At 30.1% G+C, this 10,903-nt stretch overlaps 3 protein-coding genes across 6 annotated transcripts in view; 2 read left to right on the top strand and 1 right to left on the bottom strand.

Moving 5' to 3' along the window:
* The first annotated feature begins 794 nt into the window (after nt 1-794).
* On the top strand, nt 795-4,190 carry LOC115884769 (cell death specification protein 2). Its single transcript, XM_030903445.1, has 4 exons — nt 795-909; nt 3,025-3,225; nt 3,442-3,626; nt 3,845-4,190. Exons 1-4 carry the CDS (start codon nt 795-797, stop codon nt 4,004-4,006), a joined length of 663 nt encoding a protein of 220 aa, XP_030759305.1. The 3' UTR covers nt 4,007-4,190.
* An 828-nt stretch (nt 4,191-5,018) lies between these two features.
* On the bottom strand, nt 5,019-6,301 carry LOC115884783 (U4/U6.U5 small nuclear ribonucleoprotein 27 kDa protein). The gene is made up of 2 exons (XM_030903463.1): nt 6,159-6,301; nt 5,019-6,083 (listed from the first exon to the last, which is right to left on the bottom strand). Exon 2 carries the CDS (start codon nt 6,072-6,074, stop codon nt 5,613-5,615), a length of 462 nt encoding a protein of 153 aa, XP_030759323.1. The 5' UTR covers nt 6,075-6,083; nt 6,159-6,301; the 3' UTR covers nt 5,019-5,612.
* Nucleotides 6,302-6,357: 56 nt separating this feature from the next.
* The window catches only part of LOC115884782 (protein hu-li tai shao), a 128,171-nt gene continuing 123,625 nt past the window's right edge, over nt 6,358-10,903 (top strand). For 3 of the 4 annotated variants that reach the window (XM_030903462.1, XM_030903461.1, XM_030903460.1), the window contains exon 1: nt 6,364-6,720. The gene's annotated coding sequence lies outside the window, so the exon portion shown is untranslated. Of the gene's footprint in view, nt 6,721-10,903 lie in introns of all 4 variants that reach the window. The other variant, XM_030903457.1, reaches the window with a different exon arrangement.

Below are 10,903 nucleotides of genomic sequence, written 5' to 3'. Positions count from 1 at the left end.
CAATTTTGGCGAGATTAAACTCTAGATATCATGTACTAAAAATTGACATAGAAATTGTCAACAATTAATTAGAGAAAGATTAACACAGGATAGAACGTTTCCACAGGGACAAATCTATTTCCAAAAGATATTTTTTTCTCGAATTTTAAACTACACCATTTAAAAATCATTTTTACTCAATATAAATATAAATTACAACCCTCTTATGGCCACCTAATGTTTGACCTCGCTAAAATTATCATTGATTGTCATTCTCCAACCATTTGACGTCGTTTTTTTTTTCGATCGTACTGTACTACTTCTTCTGTAAAAAGCTAATTCTATTTAGACTTAAAGGTCAGAATCTTTAAAGGTCTAAATTTCTTATCAACAACGGGACCGTTAAATACCCCCCTAATTTTAATGCATAATATCTTTCTTCAACATAAAAATTAACAATGTTACTTCATCAAAACAAGATGTATTTAAGAGAAGAGTTTGGAATATCAACGAAGAGTTGAAAACAACTGTTTTATAAAATAGTTGATGCGAAAACTACCCTTAATAGTTCTTAGCAACGTTATGTTTCTATAACATAATAATATTATGAGGATTGAATGGTTGCATGATCTTTTCATTGTCCGATGTTTACTCGAAGAATAACTATTTGATCTCTGGAGGACTATTTGCTCTGGAAAATATTAACAAAAAATAGTTACTATAAATATGGTGTCTTTTAAAATTAGCTATCGGTTAACTAGTTTTAAGATGTAGTATGCGGTGTTAAAATATTATTTGGAAGTTGTTTTTTGAAAATGGAAACGACAAGTTCGTACCAATTTTCAAACCGAAGCAGTACATTATTACCCCCTGTTCCCCCATTCTCTACGTATCATCTGTTAAGGAATTGCAACTATCTTCTAACGCAAGGTAAGTTATCAACTGCTTTTTTGTAATAAATGCTAACAGCACAGCTAATTCAGTACCAGCTGATCATATTCTTCCTTGTCTCTTAGTATCCATGTTTGAAATACAGTGAGATAGTGTTTTAAACATAGTTTTAATGAAGATAATCGAATAAGTGGGTACGTAGAGTTACATACAAACTATCTTTGGCAGGCTGGTTATTAATAGGCTGTGTTAATAGATAAACATGAAACATATTTATTTTCTTATTAATGTTTTTTATAAAAAATATTTAGAACAGTGTTATATTAGTCAAAAATTATGTAAGTATGTATTAATTATAACGCACGTAAAGAGGGAAAGTTTTGAAGAAGTTAAGTAACTATTTAATTGTTTTCAAATTATCATTTATGATTAAATTAAAAACAAATATATTTAAAATTACCGATTCTCACAACATTTGATTTTATTAAATTAGTTTGTATGCACCTATATCTTATATTAAAACATGATTTGTACTAGAAAGTTTAAAATTACCAGAGAATATTAATTAGATATATAAATTGACCGTATGATCGAAAAAAACGGCGTCCGATTGGCTTGGAAATGACGATCTATGAAATTCCCCATATAATTTTACATATAAAATGACAGCGATCTCCATTTCATAGCCATCGCTGACGCCGTTTTTTTTTCGATCATATTTTATTATAGTAATTATTTTAGAGAAGTTCACACAGATGCAAAACAAAACGAAATTTTTGGTCAAAAATTTTAAGTGTTATATTTTTGTTATTCTTAGCCCTATTTTCTTGAATTTTATTTTTTAATTTGTAAACTTAGTTTTTTATCAACTTTAGTATTTGGCATGGTTTTTTATTTAGTATTTATACAGGGTTAATTGAAGACTAACGATACAGTCCAACAGAACTAACGATATCAAAGAAAACATCTGTAATACTCAAGTATGCAAACAGCAAAAAAAATTGTAAAAATACCCTAATTTTGTATTGCCCTCCCCTGGCTGCTAGAACTGCCTGTATAGTACGTCCGTCCATACAATCATTGAGCCTGCATATATCATAGAAGAAATTTCATCATTTTAGAAAACAATGACATTAATGTATGTCTTTTGGAAAAATAACATTTTGGAATAATAATAAAATAAAAAACGAAAAAACAAATAAAAAATAAAGAAATAATATAAATACAAAATTAATGGGCAATCAATAACAATTTTTAAAATTATTTAAACTTACACCATACGAATATCCAACATAAAATATAATAAAATTGAATATAAACGAGACTGCCTAGTTTATATTGGTGTGCGATCATGGAGTTTGTGCGATAGTGTTTGAATTAAACTGAAAAAAAAAGAAATCACACCAAACTACTATACAATAATAAAAATTGATATTGTAAGAGGATATTTTTGGATTTCGGCTCGAGACAGGTGACAGTACACGCAAGTTATACTTTTTTCTCTATTACATTAAATTTTATTGTTCGGTAACTTCCCTATTTAGTTAGTGTAACAGAAATATTATTATGCATTTATAAACAAGTAAAATTATATTGATTTGACACCCTTAAAGAAAAAGTAAAAGTATTTTTATTTTAAGAAAAACTATTTATATTTTTTGACACCTCAATAAAAAGCCAAGAAAAAAATCCTCTTTACTTAGTGATGAACAAGACTGGTCTTCGTCTTGCACAAAAAGTATGACGAAGCCCAAAGCCTAGACCGACCATTGCAAGACTCTTGCTGTCTTGCATTTTTTTCAGGTTTATGTGATATAAGAAATTAGTTATTTGCATTAAATTACTAAAAATACTATTTATTTAAAGATTTTCTATGTAAAAAGTGTCATCTAGTAAAAATCCATTAAAGAATTGACAGAATCTTGCAGCAAGACCACGGCCAAGACCAAGACTACTTATTAACTGCAAGATGAGGATCAAAACCAAGAGAGTGTCTTGATCTTGCATTTGCTCATTACTAAAATAGTGTTGTACTATTCTTTGATGGTATCTGTCTGTATTTATACAATAATTCGAATACAACCATAAAATTGTTCTTGTACGGTACTTTCCAAATTAGATGCCAATAAAAATATATTTTCTTCTTCGTTTCAGAATCCGCACTAAAGTCATTTAGAGACTTATCAACAACAGACAATTCTAGATTATCGGTAACCTCAGATGATGTTCACTTACTTTCCACACTAGAGGGAGATAAGCCATGCATTAACTTGGTACCATCATCGCTATTCACACCTTCAAATATAATACCTTATTCACCACATGCCATACATTTATTGCAAAGTGAAAAGTCTGGTAAGTTCTAGCATATAGACACTTTGTAAAAAACTGTTTTCCTCGTTCCATGTTTACCACTTTTACATGAAACATAATATGTTTTGAAGATATTATTGAAGATATTATCTTCAACAAACTGATATGAAACAAAGATTCAACAAAGAACATGAAACGTAATATGTTTTGAAGATATTGTTGAAGATATTTACTGATAAGTGATCTCATTGATTATAGGTGGTCCTCTTTCAGCATCCAACATATTGCCTAATCCATTGAGTAGCCCTACTACAAAAAAGCAACGAAGTGAAAAAAAGCCAATACCCAACGAACAAAAAGATGACAAGTATTTTGAAAGACGGAGAAGGAATAATCAAGCCGCTAAAAAATCTCGAGACGCTAGGAAAATGAGAGAAGATCAGGTAAAATTTTTATAACAATTGATTTGGTTTGATTTGGTTTGCATCCGTAGTCCGACGATACACATTTAATTAATATTGTTGTCATTTAATTACTGACGTCACTGGTTATCATTCATTTTATTCTGTTAGCTCATTGTGATTCAGTTAATGATTTAAAAATTAAAATAATTAATTATAATTACCTACCTATAAGAATAATGTAATAATTATTGTTTAAGGTTGCTCTAAGAGCTACAATACTAGAACACGAAAATGCAATATTAAGGGCTCAAGTTCTCACACTTCGAGAAGAAACTTCATCTTTAAGACAGCTCCTACTGCAAAGAAAAATCTTCGAACTTCCACCTAGAAGTCAGATATGTGCAAACCTTACGCAATAAAAAAAAATCAAAATGGCGTCAAGTTTGTTTGAGAATTACGATCGATGATGTGTGTTCACCATATAATTTAACATATAAAATGACAGCAATCTTCGCACATTTTCAAACCAACTCCGACGCCTTTTTTTCGATCTTATATGGACGATAAAGAAATGTTGGTATGTAAAATTTAAAACTAACATTGCTTACATATAAAAGCTGATTAAGATTATAATGTACTTACACATTTTCCCTATAAAAAGAAATTTAGAATTGTTATACTTGTATATTTACCATTTAACTAAAAATAGATATAATTAAAAAAATACTTCATAGTTTTTTCTTATTATACCTACCGGTTAAATTAAGTAAAACAGTTCAAACTCCATTTTTATAAAAATTACCATACTATCTACCGTATAATAGAATAAAAACGACGTCCAGTTGGCTTGGAAATGACGATCGATGATATTTTCCATACACAATAATAGCGATCTTCATTTCTCGGCCATCTCTGACGCATTTTTTTTTTTGGCCGTATGTATAGGCAACTCATTAAACAATATTAAAACCGAATAGGGACTAGGTGGTGCCATCTATTGAGTAATGGTAGATACAGCATCTGTCAAATCTATACTTAGCTGTAATTTTCTATAAAATCTAGTTATTGTTACCCCATCTATGAAGTAGTAGACAAATTAATGTAACAAAGAAAATCAAAACAAAAATGCCCAATAATTATTTCCTTCATAAATTATATTTAAAAAAACACTTTATTAAAAAATAATTTCGAAAATATCAACTTTAGGTGATTTGGTAATTACCGGTGATTTAATTTTCATGAAATTTATTTTTATTCTTTTTATAAATAGTAACATAAGGTAAATGAAAAATCAATTTGTGCTCAATTTACATGACCAATGGATTATATTCTCTTTATACAGTTCATTTTATTATATTTTAAAAATACTTCTCAGAGAGAGAAATTAAAAGAAATTTCCATATAGAAGGCACAGTAAAGAAAAAACTCATACAAAACAAATTATCTGTATATTTAGTTATTTATAAAATTACAAATAATTGTTAAATCTATAAACCTATAGGTACTAACATTATTAGGGTAGAAATAAAATGTGTGTGAAAAAATACAACTGAACAACCCGTGTCTATTGCATATATACAGAAATTTTAACAATATGTGGAAACCTGAATAAAATGTGAGGTATAGAAATGGTATTGTTTAAAAACAATACTTAGTAAAAGGAAGTTACACTGCAAATTTAAACATAATTTCAAAATCAATTCCTCTAGATGCTACAGTTTCGAACAACTGTATCGATTGCTGCAGCCACAAATAAGTCGAACAAAACTTTTATGTGTATAAAATTCATATAACATTATTCCCTAGCTCAAGTATCATCAAATTAGTTTTCAAGAAATGAAAATAACAATAGTCTGCAACAAAATTAACAACTATATAAAAGGTACCTACTTTCCAATAGATTCACAATGCCCAACTAATCATGTAGGTTATCTCAATATTTACCAGATCATTTCTGCAGTATAAATCCAAAGTTGAGGTAAGTAGTGGTTGTTCATTATATGGAAAATTACTCCCATGATGATCCTATGCAACAAAATCCAATGGCCTGTTAAAACCACCTTTTCTATTCATGTATTGTCTATATTTTCTTTTTAATATGACATGAACACCTCCAACATCATTCCCTTCAACTTTTTTCCCTTTTGTTGTGTCAAAACTGCAAAATCCCATAAGCTTCATCATTTCTTGTTCATCCTGGCTTTTACCTTCTAAATCAGCAGCCGTTACCGCGGGCCTTTCTGGAAGTAATTTACCCCTTTTGTCCAAAGACCGAGATCGACTTCTTGATCTGGAACGGGAAAATCTCCGTCTTTCGTGCGAGTGACGTCTTCTCTCCCTTTCCCTCGACCTATCTCTAGACCTTTTCCTTCTGTGTCGTTCCTTGTCTCTATCTCTCTCCCTGTCCCTGTCCCTTTCTTTATCCCTTTCTCTATCCCGTCTTCTGGCAATTCCATAAGGAGATTTTGACCTACTTCGTCGACCCATTAAAGAGTTCTAAAAAAAATACGAATTTTTATATCATAGATTTTTTTCCGAAACATTTTTTTTCTAAAAAAATGCACTTTTTACCTGATTTTTTTGATTTTTAAAACAACCCCCACATAACGATCTAGAAAAACGTCAGAAAATGTCGATTTTAGTTGATATTTTTTACGCTTAGCGCTAGTGTTTCTAACCTGTAAAAATGCAGCAAAACGTTCCCTTCGTACATGAGTCATAAGGTCGAGATTTCAATTCGGCCATTTTGTTCATTAATGGATTTCATTTCGGTCTTGCGCTGTTGCCTGAGGTTTGAGGCGTGTTGAATTTCGATGTCGAACTGGAAAGATATTCGGAGAGTGTGGATGAAAGCGTCGAGGGTACGTGTTTTGTGACATTAAACTTTACTTTAACCGATTTTAAATAACATAAACTTATTTTAAAACACATTCCGTTGCAACCTTTGAGATATTTATTTATGAACGACGTATAAAACAGGCATTTGAAGCGCTTGATGGGGCGTAGTTTAATCTTTCAGTGACATTTACCAGGTTTATCAGTGTAATTTTTTTGGACAGTGTCGCGTCGCTCTTTATCAACACTCCAAGTGGTTTCTTACCGGCAAACTTTCAGGATTAGGCACAAATAAACGGTGAGTAAACGAGTTGTTCATGTTTAGTACGTTAATTGAGGCCGCCAAATAATAAAAATTTTAACGTTTTTTAATCAAAGCGTCAGTGTCAATTTTGACGTTAGGGTGTGTCGGATCGTCATTTTTATTCTTCTGAACGTTTTAAGATAGGATCTGAACGAAACATTTAGTTTAAAATTAATTCATTTGAATGATAATTAATTCATGAGTCGAATTAAAAGATTGTCAGTTCGTTCAGAAATATTTTTTTCAGGCAATTGATTAATCTTTGGCCCCTTGTTGCACTTCGAAAACTCGAGATAATGACTACTCATAATTTATCAAATACTATTACATTACCAAGTTTTATTTGTTCTTCTCCGATATGATTTTTCAAAAGGACTAATTATTAGAACAAGCAATGAAACAATGAGTGACCAATGTCATGCCTCAACATTCCATTTAACCGGCCAACGACCGTACGATAGCTGTAAATTTATTTCTTTTTCTAACATTTAGCAAAAACTGCCATTAGCGATTTATTTTAATTGTTTGGAAGTTTTTTCCTTCAATGAATTTAATCTTTTTGGCATGGAAACGCCGTTACTGAAATGCAATTAATAGTAAATTTATATTTCACAGATTTATCATTTGTTCTTTAACGATTGAGTTGTAATGCGATTAAAGACATTTAAATGGACGACCAAGTAGATTAATATACATCTCTTGGACTTTTTAACTATGATTGCTAATAAAAGTGTTGTTCTGTTATTTGAACCAAATAAAAAAACCTTGCTGTTATACGCCCATAACCGTTTTCTGTTGCTTTGTTATCAAACTGGTATTACTGAAGATGATCTCATCTTTTGCTTCCAGCAGAAAGTTGTTTATTACACAACATTATGGCATAGCACACCGACCATACAGAGGTGCAGTGTTTATTGCCTTTGAAGGCTTACCATATATTTTTTTTAAATTGTTCGGCTTAATTAAGAAGGTACGTGGACCGTTGAACTGATATTTTTAACGCTATGATCGTTTTATTTAAAAGTTAATAACAGGATGCCAGAAGAAATTTAAATACATGTCATACGTTAATTGTTTATTGTTGACCAGTTCAGTGTCATAACTTAAAAAAATATTCTCTTCTATAATAGCCAAAGTTTACAGAATTAAAAAAATCTGTGAACTTAGATGGAATTACCAGAGAAATACCGATTTTAGTTATTCATGATACACAGTCACATCTAATCTGTAATAATAAAAGTGTAAAAAAGGTGTTTAAAACAAAAAGTTTATATGATAGGGCAAAAAAAATATATACCGACGACATTTCACTAAACAGAGATATAAACCACATAAAAAATATATTAATAAAAAATGACTATCCACAATATTTTATTCACAAAACATTAAACGAAATACAAACTCCAAATCATAGACACAATGATAACAATACACAATACATACAACTTACAATTCCATATATACGAGGCGTTTCGGAAACAATAAGAAGGATCGTTTCCAGGAACGTTCCCCAAATCGGGATAGTGATGGAAATGGAAACAATTTTAATGTTATGAAAAATTGGAAACTTTTCGGGAAGGTTCCCGGAAATATTCCCCAAAGCAGAAAAGTGATAAAGTTAAGAAAATATAACTTTCAAAATATATTTAATAACAACAAAATAATATATAAATAACAACAGAAGCAGCACAAGTCGATAAAAGAAACAAATTTAGGTTATGTTTATAACCTAGTTTCTCTTCTTCTTTTTATTTGGGGCGTGGCCTGTTCACAACTTTTCCAATGTTTTGATTACTTTCCCTAAATTTAAGAAAAGTTCCCGAAAAGTGGGGAATGTTCCGAGGAATATTACAACTCGCATCAAAATACAACTTTCCCGACTTTAGAGGAACGTTCCCGGAACATGGGCACGTTCCCTGAGGCACGTTCCGACCTGCACACAGGGTTCGGAAGTAGTTAATTAAGACGTAATTTACTTGATTAACTACGTGTAGTTTTTCTTCAAAAACTACGGCGTTCATTAACTACATGAAAACTACGTTAATAAACTATGTATTGATATTATGAATCATTTTCATTTGTATGAGGTGTAATAGAGATAATATGATGTAAATATTATATTTAAAGCCATATTTCTTCTGTTTTCTTAAATACATTATGTGTTTTTAAAGCTTCAACTTATTATAACCTCACCTCAAACCTTTGATATTTGAAAGTTACGTACATAGGTTACATAAACTACACCCTCTACATAAACTACATTAACTACATGTAATGTAGTTTATGTAGTTTTTAAAAGTAATATGTAGTTTTCCTAACCCTGCCTGCACATCACTAAACATAACATACGTAAAAATTAAAAATAATCATACAGAAAGTTTGGGGTTTTTTGGTTTTACCTTGTTAAGTAATGTTATCAGGTAGTAATTGTTAATTTCGAAGTTTAACTTGATATAATGTCATTTTAACAGAACGTCAACGGTTTTTGTAGACGTTTTAAAAAACTAAAGGTTCTCGAATAGTTGAATTTAAATATTTTAAATAATTTTTTTCTTTATTCTTTGTATTTTTTTTTGCTTCCGGCGACGACGGAAAGAGATAAACTTTCCGAAACATTAAGCATTTTTTGTTCGTTAGGCATATTTGTATATCTGTAAATCTAACTTCTGACAAATTTTCTTGCTCCCATTATAGGATTTTTTGGACAGTCTACTGTATCGTACTATACTATTAATACCTGTATGTTCTACATATTTTATAGTTTTTTTATCTGCCAGGGTTTTTGATAATAAATAAAAACCAAGAAATACCTACCTAAGTGCACGGCCACACAGAAAGCGTTTTTTGCGTTTTTAGCGTGAAGCATCTTTAGCGACTAAAACAAAATAACTGGATTATATAGGAGTGGCCACACCAAAAGCGTGTAGCGTTCGGCGTGTGTCGCAAAAAACGCAAATGAAAACAAATCAGTTTGTTTTCTGTAGCGTCTTTAGCGTTTTCTAAGATGAGACCCCGTCATAGGCGGACGTTATGTTTAATAATACAATAAAAATAAATTAAATAGTATACATTTTTTTTTCATTTTAGGGTATTATATAAAAATATTTTTATAAAGAACATCTACTGTTTTGGAAATTTGAAGGAAATATTTGAAAAAGTGTAGGTTGAAATGTTGAAAAAGTAATAAATTATAGGAATATTTTCTTACGCGTAAAAAATAGTTTTTTATGCGCAAAAAGTGTTTTTTTTCTGCGTAAAAAAGGTTTTTTTAAGAGAAACAAATAGTTTTTGACGCGTAAAAAATAGTTTTTTACGTGTAACAAATAGTTTTTTACACGTAAAAAATATATTTTTTTGAGTAACAAAAGGTTTTGTATCAGAAACAATAAGTTTTTGACGCGTATAAAAATAATTTTTTTCGTGTAACAAATAGTTTTTTACACGTAAATTTTTTTTTGTGTAAAAAAGTTTTTATACCAGAAACAATAAGTTTTTGACGCGTTAAAATTAGTTTTTTACGTGTAACAAATAGTTTTTTACACGTATTTTTTTTGCGTAAGAAAGGTTTTCTACCAGAAACAATAAGTTTTTGACGCGTAAAAAGAAAGTTTTTTACGTGTAACAAATAGATTTTTACACGTAACAAATAGTTTTTTACGCGTAAAAAATAGTTTTCTACCAGTAACAAATAGTTTTATACGCGTAAAATATAGTTTTCTACCAGCAACAAATAGTTTTATACGCGTAAAAAACAGTTTTATTCGCGTAAAATAATAAAAATGTATTTTTACGTGTAACAAATGTTTTTTTACGCGTAATAATTTGATTCACTTTTACAAAATTTGTATTAAAATATCAATATTTTTGATAAACACGTGGACTGCTCACAAATAGACGTCGCGTCACTACGAATTTCTAAGCCGTTAACACGTTTCGTTACAACGAGCTCGTGTGTCACGGCCTTGAATTTTTACTCCCAGCGCGCGTAAATAAGTTTCACTCCAAAATGATTCATAAATCAGGTCCTAAAATTGCATTAGCAACTAGACATATTTACTATTTTATTATATAATTATAATTATTTATTATAAGTACTAAACACACACACAACACATAAAACACACACACAACACATAAAACACTACATAAAAAAAACTATACACATATAAACTAAAAT

This window comes from Sitophilus oryzae, unplaced genomic scaffold (assembly GCF_002938485.1).
Source record: "Sitophilus oryzae breed Bouriz unplaced genomic scaffold, Soryzae_2.0 scaffold_357_pilon_pilon, whole genome shotgun sequence".
Lineage (NCBI taxonomy): Eukaryota > Metazoa > Arthropoda > Insecta > Coleoptera > Curculionidae > Sitophilus > Sitophilus oryzae.
This window is presented reverse-complemented; position numbering and strand designations above follow the sequence as displayed.

Coding starts and splice junctions, on each gene's coding strand:
- LOC115884769 (XM_030903445.1), top strand. CDS start 795: ATGGAAACGACAAGTTCGTACCAATTTTCAAACCGAAGCAGTACATTA. Junction 910..3,024: donor CAACTATCTTCTAACGCAAG/GTAAGTTATCAA, acceptor TCTTCGTTTCAG/AATCCGCACTAAAGTCATTT. Junction 3,627..3,844: donor GGAAAATGAGAGAAGATCAG/GTAAAATTTTTA, acceptor TTATTGTTTAAG/GTTGCTCTAAGAGCTACAAT.
- LOC115884783 (XM_030903463.1), bottom strand. CDS start 6,074: ATGGGTCGACGAAGTAGGTCAAAATCTCCTTATGGAATTGCCAGAAGA.